Source organism: Metarhizium robertsii (assembly GCF_000187425.2).
Source record: "Metarhizium robertsii ARSEF 23 chromosome Unknown MAA_Scf_1, whole genome shotgun sequence".
Taxonomy (NCBI): Eukaryota; Fungi; Ascomycota; class Sordariomycetes; order Hypocreales; family Clavicipitaceae; genus Metarhizium; species Metarhizium robertsii.
The window spans coordinates 6,442,435-6,469,907 of record NW_011942149.1 but is presented as its reverse complement, the minus strand read 5'-3'; the positions used below and the strand labels follow the sequence as shown (position 1 = coordinate 6,469,907).

Here is a 27,473-nt window from a genome sequence, read left to right as displayed (position 1 = left end):
TGGGAAGGAGCTATCAACGGCCTGGCCCAGGTGTGACTATGCACAGCTCCAGCTTCATGACGCTTTTTCTCGTTCAGGATTTTCTTCCCTCGTCCCTCAGCCGTATGCGGTTGATGTCTTCTCTCCCAGCCCGCCATGCCTGCCGTGATACCGTGGCGTTATTTCTTTTATCGTGCTCCAAGAGGACGCGGGTCAGCTGCCCCGTATCTTGGTAGCCAATGCAGGGGCCGTTGAGCCTGTAACACAGGTGCTATTAGATGTTGCTGAACAGAGATTGGGCTGCAGTACGACGTATGAGTGCAGAACTGGCAGTTTATTCTCGTCGGGTCTGGTTTGATGACGATATCTCTCAACTAAGCTGAGCTCCAGCTGGAGTACACTGGCCATCGGACCGTGGAAGGATGTTCAGACAGCCAACCAAAGAAGTCCCACAAAGGAACGATATCAGCAGGCGGATTATTAACACGAGGTTTACCCCAACATACACAATACTTGGGTTCACTAGGACAACGGACAAACCGCCTGGCCCACAGACTCAAAAGCTGGCTTCTCTGGCCAGCCTTGACCGGCCGTTGACAGACGCCAGGCCGCCACCTGGGAACCTGCTCCGTACATCATGCATGCATCACCACTTCAATCAACCACCAGCCGAATGGTGCCAAGCGGACGGACTTTGTCGTCTAGCCTCTCCCCCAATCACGGCTCGCAGGACCCTTGGACAAGTGACCCATTTACAGCAACCCCTGTTATCGGGGGCCAACCCGAAGAGTCGCGTTGCTCCAAAGACAAAAAATTATCTGCAAGCGATTGAAAGTCACGCATCAAATCACTCAGACAGGTCCGGCTAGCTTAGCTTGGCGCTGATCCTCGTGCCATCCTTCTCGAACAGTATTATGGACGTCATTGATCGAAAAAGAGGTATGATGAAGGCCGAAATGACGCAGTCAAAAATAGACCCAGGCACATTGACAATCAAGACCAAGGGATTGACGATCTAGCTTGGCCAACTGCGATCCTTTATGTACCTATGGAGTAGGTATATCGCTATTCAAGGATTTTATGTAGCATCAAAACCTGCGTTGGCGGTTTCCAACCCCAGCGCACTGCTCCGGGACACGATTTTTCTCACTTTAGAATGAAAGTCCTGGTATCTCATACGATATTGTACCCTGCGGTGTTGGGTCTTTTTGAGGGCAGTGTCTTACTGAGTTGATGTTTGACCGAAATGCGCAATGCAACACGAGAAGTGGCGGGTGGTGGCCTACCACTAACTCCAGTTCCAAGCTCAATCAAGAATCGGCTTCTATTCCTGCTTGATTGGACAAGAACAGGCCTGTCAGTTTCTGTTTCCTAGCCCCTGGGAGGCGCGGGTGGGAAATCGAAGGAAAATCTCTGCAGGCTCGTTCATCAGGCAGCCAGCCTACGATTCTGCCTAGTTTCACCACATGAAGGGCGCATAGCCTTTTCGAAGCCAGGTGGATGGGTTTCTCCAGGAAGTTGCGCCGTGTTTTCTCGGCCAATACGCAATGTCGCGATTTGGATTGCTTTGGACAGCGACATGTTGAGGTCGTTGAAGCCAACTCCCCGCAATGGCCCACTGGCAAACAGAGAAGCAGCGAGAAATAACGCATGATGCTACAATGTACACCGCACTCCGTCCCGGCAAACGAGAGAGGAGCCTGTTGTTCAATCGGGAAGTGTTTCCCTTTGGCCAGAGAGCGGCGCTCTTCGACCCATTTTGACCCGGCGACATGGTCGTAGTGTGGTTTTGTCCCCGCCGCCTCCAAACCATGTCCTTCGAAAAGGAAATTCTGCCACGCGAAAGAGGAGGCTCTAAAGGCGCCGGTTCCTGGCCCTCGACGCCTTCTTTCAGCTCAACTTCAGCCTGGCGCCCAGGCAGGTTGGACCGTTGGGCCAGTGGGATTTGGGAACGGAGCAACCATGCGACGATGACGGCACAAACGCCCCAGGAAATCCGCACTGCTAGTGCCGAATCGGAGTTTCCCACAGGGCGGACCCATATTTGGATCGAGTCCGGATGAAAGAGGAGGAAGGAATCCATCATGTCCTACAAAATAGGCATTGCAGCTTAACAAACAGTCTTGCAGGACCTCAACAGCTCAGGTTCCCGCCCAACCCTTGGAAGTGCAGTGGTGGAAACACGACGATGTTGCCGCTATGCCACGACGGGAAGCTAGGGGGCGTTTGGTACGATGCTGGCCCTTGTACATTGGCTGGCTGCCCATGATGGTTTCTCGCGGTTTGACCTGGCGCGGTCGGATTGGCCTCGCATTGTTCGGCACCAGCCAGCCCTGGTGATTGGGAACAAGACGAGCCATCCTGGCAACGGGCGACTGGCAACCTGACTGGGCCTTCTGGGTTGTTTAAAGTGGTCGGGTGAGCGCCGCCGAACATGACGCACCCCTGCACCCCCACGCCCAATCACACGGTTTGTCAAGCGCCTCGGATGGCCAACGCTCGAGGTGTGGGCTATGGCGGCGATGCAGGGTTACTTACAGGATCTCGTATTTCTGAATTTTCTGGCTAGCAACCAAGGCTGGCAATAGCCGTGTCTGCCCTGTTGGTACCAACGAAGTAATGGTTTTGACAAGCCTGCTTGGCCTCGGAACCCAGCCCGGATCGCTGATAAAAGGGACTGGACGCCTTTGCTCCGGGAAAACTTGTTTCTAGATTCTTCCCATATTTCACTGTCGTTTGTTATAAAAGCCTTTCGTTACAAAGACACTCGCTATTCGTCACTGCCTACAGCCCTCCGTTAGGACCCCTTCGTTATAATAATAACCTGGCACCCAAACAACCTTCGAGATGAAGGCTGTTTTCGTTGTTGGCGCTCTCGCCGCCTCTGCTGCTGCTCACACGTATCCAAACTGCGAGCATGACAACTGCTACCGTGCTCTGATCAAGGACGGTCTCCAGGACAAGGCCAAGGCCTTTTGCTTCGACTGGCTTGCTGGCACTACCACTGCTGCCTCTGCCATTCCCACCGACTTCAGCAACTGCAACGTCCAGGCCGCCAGCTCTGCTTGCTCCTGCGTCACTTACACGGCTACGCACACAACTGGTCCTACTACCACCTCTACTCCTCCTCCGGTCACCACTACAACTAGCGAGAAGCCACCTACGACCACTCCCACAACCAGCGAGAAGCCTCCTACCACTATCCCTACGACCACCAAGACTGAGCAGCCTCCCACAACGACTCCTACCACTCAGGCTCCTCCTACAACCACTGCCACCACCGAGAAGCCTCATACCACCAGCCAGAGCACCACCAAGTGGACTACTTCCACCATCTACACCACCAAGACTAACACCATCACCTCATGCCCTCCCGAGGTGACCAAGTGTCCTGGCGGTGGCCACACCACAGTCGTAACTGAGACCATCCCCGTCTCTACCACCGTCTGCCCTGTCACGGAGACTGAGGCTCCTCCTACGACCACTGCTACCACCAAGTGGACTACTTCCACCATCTACACCACCAAGACTAACACCATCACCTCATGCCCTCCCGAGGTGACCAAGTGTCCCGGCGGTGGTCACACTACGGTCGTAACCGAGACAATCCCCATCTCTACGACGGTCTGCCCCGTCACTGAGACTCACGCTCCTCCTCCTCCTCCTCCTCCCGCTGGCAACCAGACATCTACCCTCTACACCACCCAGACCTATACCATCACCTCTTGCCCTCCTTCTGTGCCCAGCTGCCCTGTTGGCAAGGTCACCACCACTGTCTACCCCACTGGCACAACCACCATCAAGGGCTGGACCTCTATTCCCGCTGTTCCTACTCAGCCTACTGGAGTTCCTCCTGTTCCCACTCAGGCTACTCAACCTACTGGCGTTTCTCCTTCCAAGACCAATCAGACCCCCCCTCCTGTTGTCACTGCTGCCGCGGGTCAGCTTGTCGGAAGCCTCGAGTTCGTTGCCGCCGCTGCAGGCCTTGCCGCTCTCTTCCTTTAAGGGAAAGCTGCAATATATAGCCTTGTAAGGGCTTCGTTTTAAGATAGCTCATGATTTTTCTTAACTTCTAAGCGTCTCTAAAAGAGAAACGATTAATGTAAATATTAAATTGAACTAAGGGATTCTATCTCTTTTCGGTAGTTGAAACAATGCTAAGCTATTTCTGGGCGACATGGATGAGAACGGGACTAGGTAGGATTAATACGAATAGTATTATTTGAAAATGCAACTCGTCATATATACTATGCGACTGTGCTGTGCCAAATTGCCCCCGGAGACTCTTCCAACATGGTCATTGCTTGATCTAGGCTGCGTGCAGGAACCGCTCACGTGGCTACGCCAGGATGGCCGAATATGACAATATGACTACATGTGACATGACGCGACGAGATTGGACAGAAACACGGGAAATTAGGCTCTCGTCATATTGGGCTGTTGGCTCCTACAAAAAATAGTCAAGTTTGCTTGATGCTTGTGGGAACGCAGAGGTGGGTGGGCCACGGTAGACAAAGACGGCCCAAATGACTTTATGCAGTGCAATGGTCAGTCTGGTTTGTGCGTTTATGAATGAGGAATAACATGTCGAGTCCGTGTTGCTCAGGACACTGGCCGGACCAGACGATTGTTCTTTCGTCTGTGTGCTTGTGCCAATGGGAGTGTGAGAACCGAGCTGCACGTCGCACGGGGTGGTAACCAACCCTCATGTTTCACGCGCGGACGTTTAGAGGGCTAGTGAGTTGACGCGGAATAATCAGATGGTTGTGTTTGCCGAATTGGGCGGGCTTTGGTTGCCGTGGATGGGATGCGCAATTTTCTTTGCGGCCCTAGTTTGCAACCGAAAATCTTGCTGAACTAATTTCCCGGGATGACCTGAAGTGGCTCGCCGTATTGGCAAAATGAAGAATCCATCCGCAGAGCATACTCGTGCTGTTGATGCGGACGGTCGCAGTATTGCGTTTTCGGGTGAACAAGACGGGGCTTGCGAGGTGGGCTGAACGCCGCCGAAGAAAGAGACTACCGTCGTGAGTTGCATATTTGGACTCAGGCGCGTTACAACCAGCTCGGCGGCAAAGCGTCATGCCAGATTCAACTCTGCCTGTGCGGGACGTCGGTGCGGTCGGTGTCTTAGATTGAAAAACGCGAATGAGCTACGCACGAAGCTGGACGGGGATTGTGGATGCTGGATGATGCCCGGGGACCGACAATAAACCAGACGGCGATCGTTCGACTGTCTATGACGTGAACACGCTGCAAGCCAAGGGGCTGTGTTGGTTCCGAGAGTGTTGGGCGGTTTACTCCGTAGGCGGACTGCTAACACTGAAGTCGCCATAACGGAGCAGCATGTGCCACATGCGGGACATGGAGTATGGGGTGAGAGTTCATCTTGTCTGTGATTGTGACTGGCTTGGCATCCGACGAAATGTCAAATGTATGTACGCAGTGGCTCTCACGATTCGTCTCTCTCAACAGGTGGAAAACCAATCCTGCAGGGAAAAGCAGCCTATTCTTGTGCACGTTAGCCTAGTAGTACTAGGAATTGTAGGTGCCAATTGATAGTGTCCGACTTGAGTGCTGTCATGATAACGACAATTGAGATTCGTGAAACAGCACAGCCACGGTAGGCGGCTGAACTCCGAGATGTGGGCTTGCGGTCCTCCTCTGGGAGCACACAGCGTATGGCTAAATGTACTTTGTACGTGAGGGAAGCTTTGCATATTTGTGCCGATTTATTGTCTTGCGTCGATGCCGTGGCCGGTTCGCTGATTATTTGATCGACGTCGGCGGAAAAAAATGGAAATACTTGGGCAGCTCCAACTCCCCCATATGCGGGTTTGACGTTTGTGGACGGCAATGCGAACGAGGCCGCATCCTTCCCGACGAGGCGCAGCACGAGGCAGGCACCGCAAGGCATCGCGCAACAGGCTGACTGTGGGAGGTCACACTCCGTTGTTCTTTCCCTTTTGGGGCCTGTGCCTAACATTGGCCAACCCGGAGGCCATGTCCACTCAACTGCCACTGTCTTCCGTCCTGCCATTGGCTGTTCAGTCTCGTTTGGGGGCAGCCCCGCTCCTCCCGGCGCCACCAGGCCCTCAGCCGCCATTGACTGTGCCTCACTGGCCGTGACCGTCGACCCTCAATCGTCTTCACCACCACATGCATGCACCATCGCATCGTTTCTACCATTGCTAAACTGGTACGGCCCGCGTCCGCGATGCCGGCTCGCTATCCAGGGACCCCGCCGTGGTGGAGGCCGCTGGTGGGTAGACTAGATTTCTAGCTGGCGTTTCCCTTTGGAGAGAGCTAACCATGCCGCAACCTTCGCCAAGTGCTTCGCAGATTCTAGAGCTAGGGGTGGCTCAGTGCTGACAATCTGCGGCCCAGAATGAGGCTTCAGATGGTTTTGTATAAAAGGGCAGCCGCAGCGCAATGTCTTGACTTTGCTCAACCGCCTCGACCATCTCTTCTGCTTGGCATGGGATCTTGGACGAGGGTTTATACCTCGTTCGAAACCGGTCCATAACCGACGTCTGCATTATAGAACCCAAAGCCCAGTCTCGACAGGCCTTATCCTGAACACACCATCATGACCAACTTGAGGCCATCACCTCCCAAGCTGGCGATACCAGCCTCACACGGCTCGCCGTCTGCAGTTAGTGCTACAATACAGACAGGACGTCCCTCCATGTGGAGTAAATCTGCCCAGAGGAAGTTGACGCGCCTTTATGTGTATACCACACTACCATTGACCAAGATTGTCGATTTGGTTCATTCTCACACACCTGGGACGGCGCCTGGGTGAGCTCATACTCATTTCACATACCTTCTTATGCGAGTGTCGTACTGATGTGCAGCATAGTCGAGAGTCGGCCCACAAGAAACTCAACATCCTCCTAGACAAAGAGCCACGATGGTTACACCCAAAGACTAATGAAGATATGGACCGTCGCATAACTGAACTGGCCAACTCTCCCACCAGACTCAAGTCGGCTGAATATGCTGCCTTTGGCCCTTTGCGATCCATCTCCGACAAATTGTCGATATCCCCCAGCCCTCAGAGACTCGAGACGGAAGACAGCGTGAGCCCAGCGCCTTTTGATGTCTCGCCTCTGCATCGACCGGCCGCGACTTTTGCCTCACACCAGCCAGCAGATGGAGCCTTGAACTTTTGGGTTTCCCCTGGCGCTCGGTCCTCCATGGCAATGTCACCAGCTGAGGATGCAGCTGATCCACCGCATTTCGCAAAGTTCCTCCGCCAGACGACATGCCTCTCTAACGCCACCAGCAATACTACTGGTTCGTTCCAACGCGTTCTCTCCGATTTCTCAGAACCTTACGTGCAGACTGTCAAGAGGCTCGTGAAACGATTTACGGCTCCAATGGGTAGTCGGCCCGGCTTGTCGCCTTACTCAGAAGGCAGTTCTGCCATTGAAACCTGGGCTGATGAGGAGGATTGCCCTCCGGAGTTTGATGGCCGGCCCTTTCCTATACCAAGCGATTTCCTAAACCTGGACGAGTACCAGAGCACGGGAGTGTGCTACTCTACCCATGATGTTCATGATAGACGCCGCTGTCTTTGTTTCATGCCTCTGGATACTTGTGTGCTTCCTTGGGTGACTCGTCAAGGGCTCACACCCGTTGGGCAGCGACTACTGTCCAACGGACCGAGAGAGCAGGATTTTGGCCCCAGCGATTCTTTTGGAAACACCGTCCTGCACTTTCTAGCTGCCAGGGGTTCCTACGAGTTGGTTGAGCGTTCCTTGAGGAGTGACTTGTGCAAGTCCCGGATTGAAGCGAAGAACTCTGCCGGCCAAACGTTCCTTCACGTTCTAAATGCATCGATTCTTAGAAATCCGGACCATGTCGAAAACCTGTTGGACATCGTCACAGCGAGAGGCTATGACATTCATATGAGGGATCATTACGGTCGTAGCTTCTTCCATTTACTTCAAGCTGGAGGCCACCCAAAAGAGCTTATCCAGCGTGTCTCACGGCGTTGCGACGGCAACTTCCACGTGGCCAGAGATGCGTTCGGCTTCACTCCTGCCAGAAACAGCTCAACCATGATGGACCTTGACGAGCCAAATGTCGTCGGGCTTCAAGACTCGTTTGGTCCCGCAGCCTTTTCCGACGCAGGGCTTACAAAAGAAAGCAAGCTCCTGGAAAATGTCCGCAAGGCAATGCTGAATCCTTATCTGCAAGACGAAGAGGGCCGCAATGGCTTGCATTGCCTGGCCATGGCTACTTTGAGTGAGGCTTCTGTGGTCAATAAGTACCATCTACAATCTTCTCAGAGAGACAGGGTCACCAAAAAAGGAGCAAAGCCCGAAAGGGAACTCGATTCTAGCTCGTCCAAGCTCGGGCTTCGCCTAGGGCTTCTCTCGGGGTTGTTGGACGCTGGCGTTGACCCTAACCAGCACGACAACAACGGCAACACGCCACTGATGACGTTTGTAGCCGAGCTGCCCGAGGAGGATGACTACAAGATTCCGCCTAGAATCCTGCAGCTGTTAATCGCCAGGGGGGCGAATATCCATGCCAGAAACAGGCGTGGGGAAACAGCGTTACACATTGCCGTGCGGTGTGGAAGGAAGCTGGCGATGAGGGCGTTGTTTGAGAAGGGGGCCAACGTCCACGCCAGAGACTCGGCAGGGAGAAGCCTGCTGGATGTTGCGGATGTTAAAATGCTGCACTGCGACAGCGACGAACACATGCGCGAGTATGCCCACTACGAGGCCTGCAGGGCTTGGTTGAGTGGTAAAGGTTTGGCGCTGCAGGGGCCAAGTGTTATTGATGAATGGGGCGGGGGGGTTCGTGCCTAGAGAGTCTGGTGTTTTCGATGATTTGGAGCAGAACATGGTGATTTGTTTGAGATGTTTGTGACACTTTGGAGTTTGGAGTTTGGCAATAGACGGCGTGACCAGGATAGGATACCCAGTGATTAACTATATAGACGGACACACGGAGTTGGATCAAGAGCTTGAATACAGATTTGCCTAGTAATTGGTTCGTGTTCTGCAAGAATTGGTGACATGATGCGAAGAAAGTTGGCGAAAATACTCTGTTTTCAACTCGACGGTGCATCGTCAGCTTGGGCCGTGCATTTCTATGATGCCGAGCAGCAAACCAGGGTCATTGGGAAACAGGAGGGCGTTTGCCATGACGGGTACGGTATGTGTGCGTCGTGGGCAAAAGTGCGGGCAGTGCCAGTCACGAAAGATGGCCCCTTTGAGAAAGGAATCTGGGTCTGTTTTATCCAGGTTACAGAGCAGCGTGTTGGGAGCGTCGAGCTCGCCGCTCAGTCGAAGATGGGTATGGCCGGGTAACGAAGGACTCGTCGGGCTTGGGGAGACCCAGTCGGTTATGATGCGTCACGGCGCTTCGACGTGCAGTGTCGCACCGCATCCATGTCGCGTTTAGAGTTGATAAAAGGCCAATCGTGCCGCCACGTAGTCTGGCCGAGATATCCGCACGGAAGACGGGTGATTTGGTTGGCTCGGCGTGCCTCCTTTCGCCTTGCCGCAGGCCCTTCAATAGAACCTTGGCGTCTCAACGCATATAGTTTCGGTGTTGGCGCCAGAAGAGCTCAGCCTGGTCGCACCGAGTGTCGGTACTTGTTGGCCCATAGGCTGGCATCGGCCTGTCAGTTTTGTGGTGCAGTCGCCTGCGGCTCAGTGTCGGCCGTCTACTGGAATCGGGGCACTTTGGTTGGCTGGGCTGGTGGAAACTAGTTCGGTATCATTAGTTGAAAGGGCGGTCTGCCCAATGATCTCGGGCGGGATGGAGGCATAACTTATCGGCGGTTTGCTCCTCAGGCAAGAAATTGCACAGTTGCAAAGCCCTCGCAGCACACATAGTACATACCATGTCTACACAAACGATCAAGCCTGGCCATGTTGGGCCTTGCCAACTTAAAAGCTGCTTATGCCCAACCGGCGACAACCCAGAGCCTCAATCAATGCCCAATGTACCTCCGACGACAATGTCGAAATGCTTCGTGAGAACCCAAACGCTCAAGCTACCATGAGGTCGCGGCATATTAGTTGTGGTGTATGCTCAAAGACCTTCTCTACACCATTCAACCTCAGACGCCATGAGGAAATTCACCGACAGCCTCAGACGTACCCGTGCAAAATCTTGACGTGCAATCGCCACACAAGACCTTTCAATCGTTGGGACAACCTCCTGGATCATATAAACCGCGTTCATCAGGGAAGGAATATAGTACACGGCTCCCGGGACAGTCTGCCCGGCGACGCGAGCCAAGCTCCAGGAAGATGCGCCGACGATGCACGCGTGCCCAAGAGAAGGCGCGAGTCCGACGACGGCGGGAAGCTGATGCACAACAACTCCAAGCGGACAAGAGCAGAGGGCGAAACCGGTCTGGAAGGAGTCGACACTGACGCGCGGGACCGCAGACGCCTTGACAGGTACATGGTGGGCTGGATATGCGCCATGGGAACCGAGTATGTTGCCGCACAAGAGCTCCTCGACGAGGAGCACGATGCACCGGACTTTGTGTCTCCAAACGACGCCAACCACTACACATGCGGTAGGCTCGGGAAGCATGACGTTGTTATTGCCGTGCCGCCCGATGGTGAATACGGAGCGTCCTCGGCGGCTCAAGTGGCGACCAACATGCAGCAGAGCTTTCCCAACATTCGAATCGTCGTCATGGTGGGCATTGGCGGCGGCGTACCAAGTCCCAAGCATGACATTCGCCTGGGCGACATTGTGGTGAGCGCACCTGACGCCGGCGCCGGCGGCGTCTTCCAGTACGACTTTGACGAAACCACGCGTGACCTGGCCTTTCGACGGGTCCGGTTTCTAAACCAGCTCCCAAGTGTGCTGCGCACTGCCCTGGCGGGGATCCGGGCTCAGCATAGGAGAAAAGGCCATCGGCTCGAAGAAACCGTGGATGCAATGCTCGACAAGAACCCGAGGCTGCGGCGGGAATACTCGCGACCGGCGCCAGATACTGACAGGCTATTCGAAAAAGTCACTGACGGCGCGGGAGGTTGCGCGGGTACATTGTCGAATTTGGTGCCGCGGCGCGAACGCACAAAGGACGAGGATAACCCAGCTATTCACTATGGCTTTATTGCATCCGCAAACCACTTGATCAAGGACGCCATGATTCGAGATGTGCTCACAGCAGACAAGGACGTCCTGTGCTTTGAAACGGAAGCAGCAGGGCTAATGGATCGCTTCCCGTGTGTAGTGATTCGCGGTATATGCGACTACTCGGACTCGCATGCGAACAAGGAGTGGGAAGGCTACGCGGCCATGGTGGCTGCGGCCTACGCAAAAGACCTCCTCGGCCAAATAGCTCCAAATAGGATCCGGGCCGAAAAGAAGATATGTGATATTCTACCAGGTAACTCTGCGGCCTTGCCAGTATCCTGTGAACACACACGTCCTAATACGGTGCGCAGGCCTTGGTACAGATGCAGCAGAGCAACGAGGTGATATACAAGAGTTTGTCCCCGCACACAGCGGCGGCGGCGGGGAGAGGATGTCGGCGCAAGAGCAAAATCGGCACCGGCCGTTCCGTCACGCAAGCGCCGCCGGGTCGTGGGATGGGAAGCGTGAAACAAGTGCGACATGGACGCTTGCTACTGGCTTCTCTAGCGCGGCTGCTTCCGATCACGGTTGAAGCGGGAGCGCGGGTGTTGTAGCCGCGGTGGATGATTGTATAAAAGTCGGTGTTCGTGGTCTGCAGTAATTGACGGCGTCGATTACGATTTGCTACTACTTCTTCTCCAGGGACAATCTTATGCTATCCTTGCTGGCTCCTGTCCTCTAACTTTTCTAAGCTGGCCCTGGTTTCATATAGGATGCCGTAACTTTGTAAGAATAGGCAAGAGCTGTATTCCAAAGTACCCAGGTATTAGATCTGTATGCTCTACTTGTTGCTTTGCGTGGTCTCTTGTGGTCAAGTTCTCTGCTGCGTTAGCCAGGCACGTTACGTGGCTGTCACCGGCCATACCTGATGGAGTGTTTGCACCACCAGTTAGATGGGTCGAAAAATTAAAAAAAAAAAAAAAAAATCTAACGCTTGATAATAATTTACTTTTATATGTAAAATATCAAGAACGGGGCATCTTTTACCCCATGGTTGTCTAGGTATCCAAACAATCGTGTTAGGCGACAAGGTTACATGCGCCATCTGATGCTTCTTCTGGAAAGGTCGACGGTGTTTCCGCAACGACTTAGACCAGGTCAATCCTTGGTACGTTACCGACAATGCGGTTGCAGCATCGTCAAGGAACGGCTAGGGCCTAGTTGACGTCTAGCCCCGCCTGCGCCAAGCCTCTAGCAAGCGGGACAAGCGACATTAGCCGCGGCGGGCTCTGGTCTTGTCTTCTGCTTCTCTGAACCTGGGCTGCCGAGGTAGTTGCCAATGCATTCAGATAGAACGACTGCACTGGCTGACGTGAATGCAAGATGATAGGATATGGAGCTACGCCGAGGTCTGAGTACTCTCGACGACGAGCATGGGTTAAACCTCTTTGGGAATGTCTCGGTGAGGTGTCGCTGCCCAATGAACGAAACCGCTTCCCCTGCAGGTTATCGCGTGTTTGCAAAGACAAACTTTGGCAGCCAGATATCATCTAGACGAAGGCTGAAATCCCAATGTAAAAGGCAGATATGAGGAAACTGGTCGGATGACTCTCTGTTGAGGATGTGCGTTGCAGGGTTCGGCTGGTTGGTTGTCGATGCCTCTGCTGAACGCTCTGACTGCTATCTCCTTGCTCCTTGGGCGCACTCCTGGTACAGCTCCTCATGGAGCCAGTCCCTCGCCCACGTCCAATCACTCTGGCTACTAGGGGGCCAGTTTCTAACCCGCACACGAACGCTTGTCAAAATCGCTGCCGGTGGTGGTTGCTGCCGAGGTTTGTCAAGTGAAATCTAAAGGGGTTTTCAAGTATATTAAGTATCTGAAGCCTCGAGATGAATTTGAGTTTTTCCACCGTCGAGTGCCTTGCACTTTCGACGAGATGGCATCCAGCAGTAACAGGTAAGAAGATGCCGCCCCAACATAAACACCCCCGGACCGTGGACGGCTGTTGGTGCTGACCAAGTACAATGGCCACACAGACCATTCGCCTGCCACTGCGGCAGTATATTTACGACCAAATTCAACCTAGAGCGACACGAAAGAACAATCCACCGAAAGGAAACACATCATTGCGAGCTGTGCGATCATACGTCCAGCCGGAAAGACAACATGAAGGCCCATGTAGTGAGATGTCACACGATCGATCAGGGTAAGCGCCTCATATGCAGACTATCCCCAAACCAACTCTTCTGTCCGCCGCGTACATGCACTTGAGCTAACATTGCCTGCAGCCACCATCGACTCGGATTACAGCGGCGTAGCCTGCGGGCTCTGCGGGAGATGGCGGACTCTGCTCTTGCCCGTACGCCACGCCCCACCACCATCGACATGTCCCGACTGTGCATCAACGTGCGGCTGCACTAGCCTTGGTTTCTGCGCCATGATGGGCTGCATCGATTGCAGAAGTGTTCAGCACGAATGTCTGCCACCCGCCCGATATGGGAGGAGTAATGCATTCTGAAAGTCCGAGTCGGAGTGTTCTGGTAACCGTTGGGGGTTTTCTGGTGTGTGCTTTTCAGTCCGTCGGGGAGCTTGGATAATCATGCAGACGGCGACGTGGGTGGAGGTCACTCAACATGCTGGTTCATGTGGACTAGGAGTCGACGCAAGTGTTTATAGACGGGCAGTCCCCCGACACCTAATTTTGGGAACGCGTGGAGGTTTATAGAGCCTATGAATAATGAATAGATTGCACATGTTCAAAACAATCTTGCATACAGCACTCGAAGCCGCCAGACGGGATTCACACATCAGGACAAACGGTGGCCACGCGAAACGGCCAGCCGCGGGAACCTGACCGGTTGACCAACCGACACGCCGGCCGCTCATGCCGTGCGCACGATTGGACGGTTATACTGACGGAAAAGAGGACTTGGCGTGCCTAGATCCGGTCCATGTGAGCGGAACCGTAGAAAAAACGTGGGCTTGCATCAAAGCTCGTGCAACTGGACAATGCATTGTGCATGTGGACGTTGGAGTTGACGTTTGACGTTTGACGTCTGGCGGGTGGCTACCAAACAAGCCTGAGCAGGACCCGCCGGGAAGGAGCACCCTGCCGATACCAGACGGAAGGGGCCGACCCAGCACGTTGCTAGTCCCTTGGCAACCTTGCGAAACAGGGTATGGCCTGGTCTCCTGGCGCGCCGTCTGGACGTCAACGCCTAACCCTTGGCAGCTGGCCGGCCTCTCTCTGCCAATCGTCCTTGCGGTACCAGCCAACGCCGTGAACAGCATACGTACGACATCGGCTGGCCACCTACATACTGTACGTAGGGCTGACCCCGACCAGGATGCCCCCTGTGTTGGGCCGGCACGATGGAGTTTGACAAGTGCTACAGGCGATTGTGCGCGCGACGTCAAGAAATCCTCTTCAATTTGCCTCAACCAGTGCTTGACCGCGGACTCTGGGCGCTGTGCTGATTCTACCCCTCGCACCGCCCTTGCACATTCTACTTTCTACCCAAGATCAAAGCCAACTATGCCCGTAGACTGACAGAGGAATAACACCTCCAAACTTATCGATGCACCGATTCGCAGATCAGACGGTAGTGGTGTTCCTCTGATCTGACCACTCTCGCACCTGGACTCGGCGCTGGAGGCACCACTGTCTGCAGCGATTTTTCTTCTAATTAAAAAAATCACAATACAAGAGTTAGCTTCGCCCGCTTGTCTTGGGGATTCACGTGCAGGCTTACCGTCCGATGGCGTAGATTGTTTCCGCGCAAGCATGCACCGGCACTTGGTCCACCACGCCCACACGACGACGATGGCTTGCGGGACCGCAACGACGAGTGCTACCATCGCGACGGCAGTTTCCTGGCTCAATGCCATGTTTTGACTAGAAAAGATGAGTTGCTGTGTTTGTGCAATGAGTGACAAGAAAAGCGCAAACTTTGATGCCGCTGTTTGGGCACGGCAGCTTATATCTGGACTCTGAGATGGGAGGCTCGAGACAACGAGGGCAACGGTCCGGTATGTGCAGTCATAGCCACCACGCTGGACAGAGTTGACCTACCAACCCCCGGTGGCGCCAGGAGGATGTGAGGAGCACGCAGAAGCACGCCAGGAGCGACATGCTATGATTCGCTGGATGGAAATGATAATTTTCAGGAGCATTCACTTGGCCCCCCTTGTCATTTTTGCGCCTACTCCCCACTACTACGGAGTATTCCAAGTACAAAGGTTGCGCTGGCGACACAAGAGCAGTCAGTCGGGCGGCGGAATGGCTTGATGAAACCGACACCTGTCGTGCAAATGAATCGCTTATCCGCGAGGAACCTCTCGAAATCTTTGGCTTGGAGGCTGTCGGCAGATGGTGGGCGGGTAGAAATTGGCCAAGCAGAGGCGCGAGTGTTGGGTCTAATACGTTCGATGATGACAGCTGCTACGGTAATTCTCGTAGGCGTCTGCAATTCTTGCCCTGGGGCTTGGTTGAGATTTGATCCAACAGCTGGGGTTTCCCGGCCGCATTTGCGGGAATAAGACAATGGCATTGAGTGGTGGGCCAGGCCGCAATTTACCCCGCTTAAATCGACGGTGGAACCAAGTACTAATCCGGCTAGCGGCCATTACCCCTTTGGCTGCGGCTGCCTGCCTCATCACAATTGGTCACATGTGCATGATCCATGGCTGATTTTTGCCGCAACGTGCCGCAGCCATGTGTCGCCGACGGCAGCGGCTGCCACCAATCAAAGCGTGTCACGATTTGATATTCGTGGCACGCACCGAGCACCGCCGAAACTGGCTGCGGTCCACTTCAGCTGCATATCATATACAGTGTGGTGAGGCGAATCAACTCATCACCCTATAGGTTTACTTCTGGGACATGACGGGGAAAAAGGTGCGTGAAATTCCAACCTTGCAATAGGCAACAGATGGTACTAATGAAATCTAGTATAATAAGCCAGAATAGGCACAAGGCTTTGGACTCGTCTTGACTAACAAGGAGCACAATCCGGAGGCTAGCGGCGCGTAGCGTGTGCTTGCTTCATAGATAGCTCTCGGAACTCCTTTGCGGGCACGACTGGCATCAATGTATGTTTTGTTGGCCGTCCTGCCCAGGGTTAGGGTTAGGGTTGGCGAATATTGCCTCGTTCCTAGTAGTATCCCTCAAACGAATCGACCCGATCCGCTGCCACCTGCGCAACGGCCTGAGCGACCGGTAAATCCCCCCCCGTCACATCAAATGCCAACCCAATCGTGTCCGGGTTCGTCAAGCAGGCGGCCATAACCCGCGCAACGTCCTCCTGACTCACCGAATTCCCGAGATGAGCCTTGCCAACGAAGACGGAGCCCACGCCCGCATCGTCTGTGATCCTGCCGGGCCGAACTATAGTGTAGTCCAATTTGCGCCGGCTGTTTCCCACTCTCAGCTCTCGATCGGCAGCAAGTTTTGCTCTCATCCACGGATCTATAAAACCCCGTAGGCGTGCGCTAGCCTTGACATCCGCCTCATTGTACCAATCCGGGATCGGCCTCTTGTCGCAATCGCGCACATCCATCCCGGACACGATGATGAATCGCTTCACGCCTGCTTCCGCGCACGCGTCCATACACTTGATGGCTCCGTCTCGGTCGATGGATTCCGCGCGCTCGCTTTCTGCAAACGGCGCGCTGGCGAGGAACACGACGGACTCGGGCGCAATCTTGCCCATGGTGTTGGCGATTTCGGCTACCGAGGCTGCTTCAATCGACAAGACGACTGGCCTGGAGCCGAGGGCTTCAATGTCGGCCTCCTGGGAACTAGTTCGGATGATGCTGTGGACATGGTGGCTTGGCCGCGTCTCGGTAGCGAGGATGCGAGTGAGGTGACGCGCAACCTTGCCGTTTCCGCCAACGATGAGCGTGGTTGGCATGTCTGCGACAAACAAGGTTACGTGCAGCAGCCTGCTGTGATTTCAACAAAGGCGAATCTAGATTTTGAAGAAGAAGGGAGCATTGAATGCTCAAGGACCGGGAGAATCTTGGACCCCAACGCGACATGGGCACGTCTTTGTAGTTGATTGACCGACCGACGTGGGAACCTCGGCTATTCCTAATTCGTCAATAACCCTAACCCTACCACCTTCTCGATGGTGGGTACAACGGGCCGGTTAAACTTCAAATATGGACTTATTGCTTCTAACTCTATTTCACTCGACATGCAGGGGATTCACCACGACCCTGCGGAGCTAACCTTAATTGCTAATTGCCCTGCCGCTTGCCGCGCTGCAGCTGAGGACGTGTTTAATGTCAAGCCACCCGCGCCTCCACTTTTTATTGCGGCTCCATCGGCAAATCGCACCACCTTCGGCCCATCTCAGCGTTGTTCTGCTGATTCAACACCCAACGCATGAGTTCCCCCCATCTGAATATATATATTGATTTACGTATTGACGAAGCGGTCCAATAGTACGTCAGAGATTGCCCAAAACGCCAAGCAAAGCCCCCTCGAAGGATTTCACCCGCTGCAACGGGATCCAAATCCTCACTAGATGCAGCAATAAAGTCGAGTGTGGGGATTATTGGGCGGTTGGGAATAATCCAAGGGCGTCGTGGTCCTTGACTTGCCCGAGGACGAGCGGAAGTAGCCAGCTCTCACGGGTTGTTCTCTCAACATACGAGGCGCTGTCGGGAGTCGGCAAGCGGGCGGGGACAGGTTGACATGTCAAAGAATAATCCATGTTTTCTCGCACCGAGGTATGTTTGACATTATTGGTCATTTGACGCAAATGTCTCGAGTTGAAAATTCTCACCTCCTCCTTTTTTCAAACCGGCGGTTCCCATGAAAGGGGTTCTTCTGTGATTGTCCCGTTAGCCAACCTCCGCCTCCTTGTGTTCCACGGAAGTCACGTTGCCGTAAAGGCTCGGACAGATCCTTGTGTTGCACGGTTAGGACCCAACAATAAAATCCAACAAAGGGGCATTGCCGATAGAGGGCCTCGGGGTTAGACAGACTAAACACATGACCCGGTGGAAACCCTCCGCACAGCCGTTCCCTTCATCTATAGTATAATGGTCACTCGTCCCTACCCTCCTTTGAAAAACCAAGGACCATTGACATCCTACGAGATCATCTTTAAATTGATCCGTTTTCTGCTCCAAGACCTATCAAGCCCTTGTCACAGGGATACTTTCCGACATCGAGATGTATAGGCGGGCCGGCCCTGGCTGTGAGTCATAATTATTATATATATAATTATATAAAATAGCTCAAGTAGAATAAATAACTCTTGATTTTTTACATAAAAAGTAAAATAATACAAAACTAAATACTTGTTATAATACTACTACCAGCCAGGCAGCAGTATAGCAATAGCTGTTGCCTTGAATGAGCGACTTGATGTTGCCAGGTCAACTTTGCTGACTCTTCAACTCGCAGCCTAATCGTCTGCTTATTATCGATTTCCAACCGCAAAGGCTCGTCCAACTTCATTTGCAAAGAGTTTAGAAGCCGTCCTGCGGCTATCATTTCCTTGGCTGCTGCCGACGCTGCAACTAGCTCGGCTTCTGTACTAGAGGTTGTAACAACACCCCAAATAACCATATGTAACTATATGCCCAGGTATGGTTCCGTCCAGGGCAACTTCTTCTACTAATACCCATCTTCATCTCAATCTGTAAAGCACAGCCAATCCTGGTCTACATTTTCCTCAACCTGAAGGGAGGGTGGAATAGACACGAATAGGCTGTTCCAGTCGGGTTCAAAATCCGGAAGATTCGGCTGCTCTACTGAATGTAGGCCGCGGGACAAGCGATGCTCATAGTCTTGCGAAATGCCGTGGAAAACACCGTATGCAGCCTCGGCGTTGGGCCAAAAGACGGCCAGCAACTTTGTACATTTCAGCATCCCTTTGAGTCTTTCCGAAAGTTCGATGGCGACCAAGAAGGCTTTAGCCAGGACAGCGGATCGCAATTCCTGAACAAGTTGAATGCCCACAGCAACAACGGCACCGACGACCGTGAAGGGACACTTTTTCAATTCATCAACAGCTGCGATTTGCTCGACTGAAGAGATGATGGCATCGGCTGCCGCATTGCATACCCTCGGACTGTGTTCTAATACCTGGCTGTAGTTGCGATGCAGGTGTAGGACGACCTGGTAGTAGTGTATTCGCAAAAGGTGTCTAAAACACTCTTCATGCTCTCCCCCCGATGACAAGTCACAGCTGATCAGCCACCGGCCTAGACGAAAATCAATTTGCGACAGCTCCGGCTTTGCTGACGCCGAGGGAGAGTTGAGAGTTAGAATGTCCAGAACAATGTAGGCGAGCTCGACCATTCGTAGATGATACGCCAACGCAGCCTGACCAGGAGAGGCCTCCTCCACACGACCATCGGTCTCCCGAGTCCATAAAGCTTCATTGAAGTCTTCTTCACACAAAGAGGACTGGTCAATATCTTCTCCCCGAATTGCGCACGGGCGCCCCAGCTCCAGCGATGCGAAAACTTCGGCCACGAATGCTGCCCAGAAAAGGCGCTTGTACATGGCGTGATCGAATCTGGGTAACCTGTCATTATGTCGATGTAGACCCAGTCCACTGGCAATCCGGATAGCCTCCCCAGTCCAGTACCAAGGGCCGCCGCTGATGGTGTCGCCATCATTGATGTGCCAGGTGAAGAGCAGAGCTGCTTGCGCTAGATGTAGGCGGTCCGTCTCATGACGAAGATGGAAAAGCATGCTCGCCCGGCGGAAAAGGACAGATTTGACTGATCGCCGATCTTTTTTCACCAGATGATGGGTGCAAACATGGGCCCCGGCCAGTAGCACTGCATGGAACAACAGTAACGGTGGTCGAGGAAGGAGGTTTCCGCTCGAGTCCAAGAACTTGGACCTGGAGAGGATGGGGACAAGGGGATCAAGGTGCTGAAAGTAGGCCATGACCAGGGCTTGACGGACCTCCAAGACTGGAAACGATGACAAGTCGGTGGCAAGGTCGTCTGAAGGGTACAAGGAAAACTGTGACTGACAGCTCCACGACTTTAGAGGCCGGATCTGGGGATACGGATAGTGGAGCTGCGGCTGATCATCTCCGTCCGACTGAAGAGGCCGAGACTGGTTCGCACCCGCTTGGTAGGCGCCATTCGTGGGGAAAATTGGGGGTTGTTGCCAGGCAGACAAGCCCGATTGTGGGGTTTGCAAGAGCTGTTGGTTGGGTTGGGATATATCGACAAGAGCTGAATTCTTGGAAGGGCGTAGAGAGACAAGATGTACCAGATTTGAAGCGGGGGTTCCTATGTATGCAACCCTGAAATTGTCTTCGAGTTCGCTGACACGCCACCAGTCAGGAGAAGCTACGTCGTCAAAGAAGCGTACGAGTCCAGTAGAGGCCAGGTTATCAGGAGCTTCCGTAGGGTCTGTTGTCTGGGAACCATCTGCAGTGTTGGAGTCACTTGTTCGAACCTTGTGCGGACCACAGGCCGGTGGAAGTGTTCTGGCAGACTCTGACTCCGAGACACGAGGCTGGATCGGAGAGTCGGTCAATAAGTCCAGTGATGGACGCGAGGACGCTCCTCGATTTGGCGGTGGCCATTCGGTTCTAACGCTGAGGCTCATGCGTTAGCTTCAGCACCATGTCAACATCAACGCTCAAGGGACTAGACACACACACGCATTCTATTCCTCCATTGTCACACGTAGTACAAGGGCCGCTTCCTTTGGACACCAGGTCGCATCGCACCTTGCGGCGTCGGCAGAGGTCACAAGATTTACGCTGCTGTCTGCGGAGTGCCATGGCTAAGGGTCCAAGTCAAAGCAAAGTTGCAACGTGTTCCAACATTGAACCTAGTATGTTGGGAGACGCCAGGAAAAGACGAAGGGTCAAGTCTGGTATTATATACCTCGAGGAACGCAAGGCTCCTAGAGGACGGACCAAGACGCGGGGTTGGGCCTAAACCTTCCGGGTGAATTGCTCGGGACCCGGCTACTTTTTGCTAGGACGGGCCCGGTTTGACCCACCACGCTGCCATTTCAGGCTAGCGTACGGTGGGCGATAGGGGACATTGGGATAAAACCCTGAAATCGGCGGATAAATATTAAAACGGGTTAGCCGCTTAAATGTGTTGCCTTGGAGTATATTAACACAAGTACCTTAGTTTAACGTTCTTTAATTTATATTATATTACAGTAAATCCAATACTTAATGGACCCGCTATGAAATAATAGCACTACCCCTGAACAAGCATCGCTAATTTTGTAGCGTTATTGCATCGGTGTCAGCCGAGTGCACTTCAACGGCTTAGCCCGTTACAGAATCACTTGACTTCTAACAGGCACTCAACTTCAATACACTACAGAAGCTATAAATGTAGCTATTCATGAAGTTCAACTGTATTATTAATACCTATATTCTAGAAGGCAATATAGATCAAAGAAGGGGGGAAATAGATCAAGTCCTACAGGTCTCAGTATATTTGGATAATCAATCCCCTTGCCTTGGAAGAGCCCAGGTTTGTGTTTAATAGTGTTGACTTGGTGTGAGTCATGTACCGAGACATGATGAGTCACTGCGTGCCACTAGGTATTTATATGTATGAGAGCTCTCAGCCAGAATTTAATACAAGTAAGATCAATCGCAACAAATAGTTACTCCAAATATAAAGTGGTTGCATACAGAATTGGAACTGCTCTCTCCCCATCGTATTATATTATATCTTGATAAGCCAAATTTACGCACGAGTACACAGTCGCCTAACAACAGTTCACCCGACTTAAATCTACCGGCCCCAAGAGGAGTCCAAAATCGATGAACTAGTCACGAGGAACTTCTGCCAAGAGCCGGGGTCCCTTGAATTTATGGCCAGCTTGGACGAACCAGTTGATGGCCGAGAAGATGACCATGATTCCAATCACGACCGAAGTATAATCTGAATGGTGGTTAGCCTTGACAGCCCTCGGAAGCAAGCAAGAGCCAGGGGATGAATGGCATACTCATGTTGGAGCCTGTCACAGGCAACTCGATTGGAAAGCAATACATGACCAGAATCAAGAGGAAGAACAATACGGTGACGGCGTTTGCAATCCAGCCAAGCGGGCCCAGTCGGATATATCTGTTTGGAGGGAGAACCGAACTGGATCGTTTGTGCCAGAGCAGCAGGGCGGCAGGGAGGGCAAAGCTGCACTGTTGCAGGACCAGTGCAGTACCGATGAATGCATTAAAGGCCGTCGAGGAGCCTAGGTAGATGCAGCCGATGATCAAAATGACGGTTGCGTTGGCCACGAGAGCCCAGACCGGCACCTCCCATCGCGGGTGGATGCTGCCCATGAACTTGGATCCGATGATTGCATTGTCGCGAGCGAATGACCAGGTTAGTCGGGCAGTGACTTCGACACATGCGTTGAGGGCAAAGCACGCGATGCAAAGAAGGAGCATCATGAAAATCGTGGCTGCAACGCCGGATCTCGTAGCCTGAAACCATATCTCGTAGATGGGAACCCTGGAAAGCGGAACGTATTGTGAGAAGTCATGACATGTACAAAACCGTGCCTCTCGACGGTGACATGGAATGCTTGACTTACCCCGTGATATTCTCCAGGACCTGGCCGAAATCGGTCAAGGTATAAAGCATGGCGAGGCCAAAGGCAAAAGCGACGACGAAGCCAACGACAATGGTACTGAATAGGGCTCGAGGGACAGTCTTGCTGGCGTGAGCACATTCTTCGGCCAGATGCACAGCCCCATCGAGGCCGGCATACATGAAGTTGGGATTGGCCATTCCGGTCAAAAAGACGACGGCGCGAGAATCCCAGCCCGACTCGGGCTTGGGAAAGTCGGTCCACACAAAAGTATTTGACTGGTAGGATTGTGCGCGGGCCAAGCAGCTGACGAAGATGATGACAAATGTGAAGATGGAGAAAAAGACTGTTCAATCCAGCGTCAATGCACGGGTGACTCTGTTTTGCGAACCAACAACTTACAGCCGACGTCATGTATCCATCTCGTCCGGCGAAGCCCAAAGATGTTGTACAGAAGAAACACGAGATTTGTCGCCTGGAAATAGAGAAAGTATTCCCACGCAGGGATCTCCAAGTCAGGGTTGTAGAAGAGGCGTACCGCTGATATGAACTGTCCGGGCTGGATCGTAATTCCGCTGCAGATGGAAAGCCAACCAAAGATGTTGGATGCTGCGCACCAGTAACTCTATAGAAGCCCAGACGTCAGCAGGCGTGTCACCGGGACTGCGTTGGGGTTGACTTGCGAGATGGCGGTAAGCCTTCTTGGGCGCCAGAATGGACGTCCAGTGATACGGACCCCCTGCAGTGGGATAAACACTGGACAACTCGGCCATGGTGGCAGCCGAGCATGCCATGGCAAAGGTGACGACAAACGTGCCGTAGATGACGGTGACGGTGCCCCCTTGCTCCAGGCCGATAACCATGGTGGCGGCCAGGCCGACCCAACAGTTGCAGATGTTATACCCGACACAGAGAATGTCGAATGGGCCTACATCTCGTTTCGTCTGTTGCTCGAGGCCGAGGTTGTTTAGCGTTACATGAGTGTCCAATTGCTGCAGATGGCCTGGCTTTCAGTTAGGATGCCATTCAAGAAGAACCCAGGCTAGAGTAGGCCATTACATATCTCTACGTCGCCCCTCTCGTAGCCTAGAACCAACACTCCCTCAGTAGATGCTCTGGATATAGCTTGATCGGGCATTAAGGGGTATTTGGACATACCTGCGACTGGACCCGTAGTGGGAGTCTCCGAAGAAGTCTTCATGCTTGCGGTGGGTTGGAATTGCTTTGGATATGACATTGGAATTTCTGAGTGAAGCTTCCTTCAGAGATGGGACTTTCAACGGCGAGGTGGGCATCTTTGAAGAAATCGGGCAAATTTGAGGCGATGCGGAATGTTCTATGCGCGTACAGATGCCGGGAGAGACGAGGCTTGGGGAAATGGTTCATATTGTCGGCTCCGAGACGGAGGGATCCCTTGAAATTGGACAAGGGCTCAAAAGTCAACAGTCGGACGGCTCGATTGTCGTACTGTGGCTGCCGAAGAGCGACCAGACGGATCCGGATCTCGGGACAGGCGACTGCCGATCCAAACGCTCGGAGCCGATAGCCAATCAATCAAACAGATGGAAACTCGGCTCCGGAGCTGTCAACAACATTCAACCTGGCCGAGATATAACTACCAGATAAGCATGGACCTTGACTCCAATTGACACATGTTCAAAGATTGTCTCAATGCTCGTCTAGGATACTCGCGCTGTGCGACGCACAATCATCACGACAAAAGGTAAGATGGCGGGTCTCTTCGATCTCACGGACAAGACCGTAGTCGCGACAGGGGCAACCAGGGGCATCGGCCAATCTATGACAATAGGTCTAGCCGAATTAGGAGCCGACGTTATCAGCCTACAGGTAGGTATATCTACCCTTGACTTAATACATCTACAGCTACCTGATACGGACAGAGGGACTTGAGCAACACGGAAACGCAAAACAAGGTGCTGGCTCTTGGCCGCAAATTCACAGCAATCCACTGCGATGTATCCAACAACACCAAGGTTCTCCAAGCTATGCGGGAAGCCTTGGCATTGACCCGGGTGGATATTCTATTGAATGCGGCTGGCTTACAGCGGCGGTCCCCGGCCCAAGACCTCTCGTACGAGGCATACGAGGAAGTCATGGACGCTAATCTCTCCGCCATCTTTACGACTTGTCAAGAAGCCGGGAGGTACTGGCTCGACAAGGGCCAGCAAGGCGTCATCATCAATGTAGCCTCCGTCGTCGCTGTGCAAGGAGGTGTCAATATGGCGGCCTATGCCGCCAGCAAAGGTGGTGTGCTGCAACTGACGAGAGCATTGAGCAACGAGTGGGCCGGCCGAGGCATTCGAGTGAATTGTGTCTCCCCAGGGTATGTGAATGTTGTCCCATCGAATCGGGTTGCATGCTTATTCGCAAAAAGCGAAATTGCTACAGATATCAACAAGGACGTTCGAACAGAGCCCGAGTATCGGGAGCACTACGACTTTCTCACCAAGCGCATTCCAATGGGCAGGTGGGGGGTGGCCGACGATTTCAAGGGCGTAGCTGTCTTCATGGCCAGCAAAGCGAGTTGTTACATGTCGGGAGAAAATCTTGTCATCGATGGGGGTTGGCTGGCAAGATGAAGCTGAGTAGGATCAATCAAGTCGTCTACACCGGGCAGTCAAGAGAAGACGTTTCTGGCCCGACGCCAGTTTTGGATTAAACAGAAAACTTGACAACAATTCTATAGTGACCGAACGCGTCCTATAGTGAAATTCCGTGGCAATGCCAAGCACCAACACAGTGCCTCTGAAAATTTTAATTTTTCTTCCCTTCTTGTTCTTGGGGAAAACGGTAGCGCCAGAAACTCTCTACTTGATTTGCTGGTAGAGTTGACTGGAGCCTTAGGCAATGATAGCTTTACTAGTAGTATCCGACCTGGCTTTGCATTTTCCACCTAAGCTGAATGACAATATATGGCTCATACGGTGTAGTGCTTCAAGGTAGAAATACTGAAAAGCGAGGCCCAAAACGCAAGTGCTTGATTCTTCATCATTATTTGAGTACATATCTGGTCTGTCCGGAGACGACTCTTCATTAAGCAGCAGGGGTAATGTTTTCGGTTGCCACTGTACCGCAGAACCTACCAGAATATGCATCTCGGCGTTTATCGCCAAGGCAGATACAGCCATAGTCATTGCGCTGTCTCGTGCGTCTTCCATGGCATTACCCGGAGCACCTTGCGAACCGGACATGGCGACGGGGATTGTATCAAGGTACGAAGCATCGCTCTGACCGGCGGAAATCCGAATCCCGGTAAAGCTGTTGCAACAAAATTGAACCTCCCTCCGTCGGCACCGTCGGCTCCGGAGCACTTTGGAAAAATTACGAACAACTCCCCGAGCGATGTGTCGGGATCAATTTTTGAGCTAGCATCACCCGCGCTCAACTGACAAGTCAACGAGAAATATTTAAATGATATTCAAGAAGGGACATTTCAGTCTCTGCATAGTTTGGGTGCAAGAGAAGAGTTAACTGCCTGCCTCTCGTAGCCAGAAGAACGAGATGGAAATTCCGAACCCCGCCTCGAAGCCACGGCAGCCTGATCCCATCACAGTCGCAGAAGTCGAGGCAATTGCAGCCAAAACATTGTCCAAACAGATCTACGAATTCTATGCGTCCGGCTCCGATGAACAGAAGCTGCTGAAAAGGAACATGTCTGGATATGACAGGTATATGCAGCCCAGCCCCTCGTGGAAAAAGTAATCTCGGTTCATGGTGGTTGCAGGTTGTACATAGTCCCCCGAGTTCTCCGTGATGTCTCCGACGTGGACACCAGGGTCGAGATGTTTGGCTCGAAATTGAACATGCCCATCGGCATTGCGCCAAGTGCGATGCAAAGACTGGCAGGCCGAGGCGGAGAGATTGATGTGGCACGCGCCGCTGTACACGAGCGAGTCAATTTCACGTTATCATCGCAGTCGACGACCTCACTCGAGAATGTCATGGCTGTGAAAACCAGTCAAGGTGATTCGACCCCGACGCCTGACTTCTGGTTCCAAATCTACCTCACGCAGGACTTGGACAAGAGTGTGGACTTGATAAAAAGGGCAGAAGGTAGGCCTTGCATCCGGGTCCGATAAAGTAAAGGCAAGACTTGACGGTTGACTCGCCACAGTGGCGGGCTACAAAGCTCTTGTTGTCACGGTAGATACTCCGGTCCTGGGAAACCGTGTCAATGAAAGAAAAAACGTGCTAGCCCTACCGCGCGGTATGAGGCTTGCGAATCTTGAAGAAGATGACGCGGATTCAGCAAAGACACCAACACCTACGCGCAACCGGCTGCTGATGGACGCCCGCACCAAACATGATGCCAGGTTGGTCGTTGAACTCGGTGGCGGAGAAATGCATGCCTCGAATTTGTCTTGGGCCAAGACGCTGAGCTTCCTCAGAGGTGTGACGACGATGAAAATTGTGCTGAAAGGGGTCATGACACCTCAAGATGCAAGGCTGGCGATATTGTACGGCGCCGACGCAATTGTCGTGTCAAATCATGGAGGTCGACAGCTGGACGACGCACCGTCGACGATAGAGGTCTTGGCAGATATTGCGCACGCTGTCCGCGGTCGCATACCCATCATCTTGGACGGTGGTATTCGTCGTGGCGCCGACGTTTTCAAGGCCATCGCTCTCGGTGCGGACCTTGTTTGGATTGGGAGACCTGTTCTTTGGGGTCTCGCCTACGACGGTGACAAAGGTGTCGGCGCGGTGCTGAATATTCTCGAGAGGGAACTCAGCCGCACAATGGCCTTGGCTGGGGTTAGAGAGATATCCGAGATAAGCAGCGCCTATTTAGCGGTAGCAAATCCGACCTTTGGAGTCACCAAGTTGTAATAGACAGCCTCCAGCCAGCGCTAG

General features: G+C 53.1%; 8 protein-coding genes across 8 annotated transcripts; 5 read left to right on the top strand and 3 right to left on the bottom strand.

Moving 5' to 3' along the window:
• Window positions 1-2,826: 2,826 nt before the first annotated feature.
• MAA_09397 (uncharacterized protein) lies at window positions 2,827-3,984 on the top strand (the record flags this gene model as incomplete). The annotated part of the gene is made up of 1 exon (XM_007827395.1): window positions 2,827-3,984. One exon carries the CDS (start codon window positions 2,827-2,829, stop codon window positions 3,982-3,984), a length of 1,158 nt encoding a protein of 385 aa, XP_007825586.1.
• Window positions 3,985-6,568: 2,584 nt separating this feature from the next.
• MAA_09398 (Ankyrin repeat protein) lies at window positions 6,569-8,804 on the top strand (the record flags this gene model as incomplete). Its single annotated transcript, XM_007827396.1, has 2 exons — window positions 6,569-6,780; window positions 6,842-8,804. 2 exons carry the CDS (start codon window positions 6,569-6,571, stop codon window positions 8,802-8,804), a joined length of 2,175 nt encoding a protein of 724 aa, XP_007825587.1.
• Window positions 8,805-9,972: 1,168 nt separating this feature from the next.
• Window positions 9,973-11,638, top strand: MAA_09399 (zinc finger domain-containing protein; the record flags this gene model as incomplete). Its single annotated transcript, XM_007827397.1, has 2 exons — window positions 9,973-11,359; window positions 11,418-11,638. 2 exons carry the CDS (start codon window positions 9,973-9,975, stop codon window positions 11,636-11,638), a joined length of 1,608 nt encoding a protein of 535 aa, XP_007825588.1.
• A 4,562-nt stretch (window positions 11,639-16,200) lies between these two features.
• On the bottom strand, window positions 16,201-16,959 carry MAA_09400 (NAD-dependent epimerase/dehydratase; the record flags this gene model as incomplete). The annotated part of the gene is made up of 1 exon (XM_007827398.1): window positions 16,201-16,959. One exon carries the CDS (start codon window positions 16,957-16,959, stop codon window positions 16,201-16,203), a length of 759 nt encoding a protein of 252 aa, XP_007825589.1.
• Window positions 16,960-18,695: 1,736 nt separating this feature from the next.
• On the bottom strand, window positions 18,696-20,639 carry MAA_09401 (acetamidase regulatory protein; the record flags this gene model as incomplete). Its single annotated transcript, XM_007827399.2, has 1 exon — window positions 18,696-20,639. The coding sequence occupies one exon, from the start codon at window positions 20,637-20,639 to the stop codon at window positions 18,696-18,698; it is 1,944 nt and encodes a 647-aa protein (XP_007825590.2).
• Window positions 20,640-21,833: 1,194 nt separating this feature from the next.
• Window positions 21,834-23,799, bottom strand: MAA_09402 (Amino acid/polyamine transporter I; the record flags this gene model as incomplete). The annotated part of the gene is made up of 6 exons (XM_007827400.2): window positions 21,834-21,949; window positions 22,014-22,519; window positions 22,602-22,944; window positions 23,001-23,157; window positions 23,216-23,601; window positions 23,757-23,799. The coding sequence occupies 6 exons, from the start codon at window positions 23,797-23,799 to the stop codon at window positions 21,834-21,836; spliced, it is 1,551 nt and encodes a 516-aa protein (XP_007825591.2).
• A 527-nt stretch (window positions 23,800-24,326) lies between these two features.
• Window positions 24,327-25,198, top strand: MAA_09403 (2-dehydro-3-deoxy-D-gluconate 5-dehydrogenase; the record flags this gene model as incomplete). The annotated part of the gene is made up of 2 exons (XM_007827401.1): window positions 24,327-24,446; window positions 24,500-25,198. The coding sequence occupies 2 exons, from the start codon at window positions 24,327-24,329 to the stop codon at window positions 25,196-25,198; spliced, it is 819 nt and encodes a 272-aa protein (XP_007825592.1).
• A 922-nt stretch (window positions 25,199-26,120) lies between these two features.
• Window positions 26,121-27,449, top strand: MAA_09404 (FMN-dependent alpha-hydroxy acid dehydrogenase; the record flags this gene model as incomplete). The annotated part of the gene is made up of 3 exons (XM_007827402.1): window positions 26,121-26,287; window positions 26,344-26,672; window positions 26,734-27,449. The coding sequence occupies 3 exons, from the start codon at window positions 26,121-26,123 to the stop codon at window positions 27,447-27,449; spliced, it is 1,212 nt and encodes a 403-aa protein (XP_007825593.1).
• Between the last annotated feature and the right edge of the window lie 24 nt (window positions 27,450-27,473).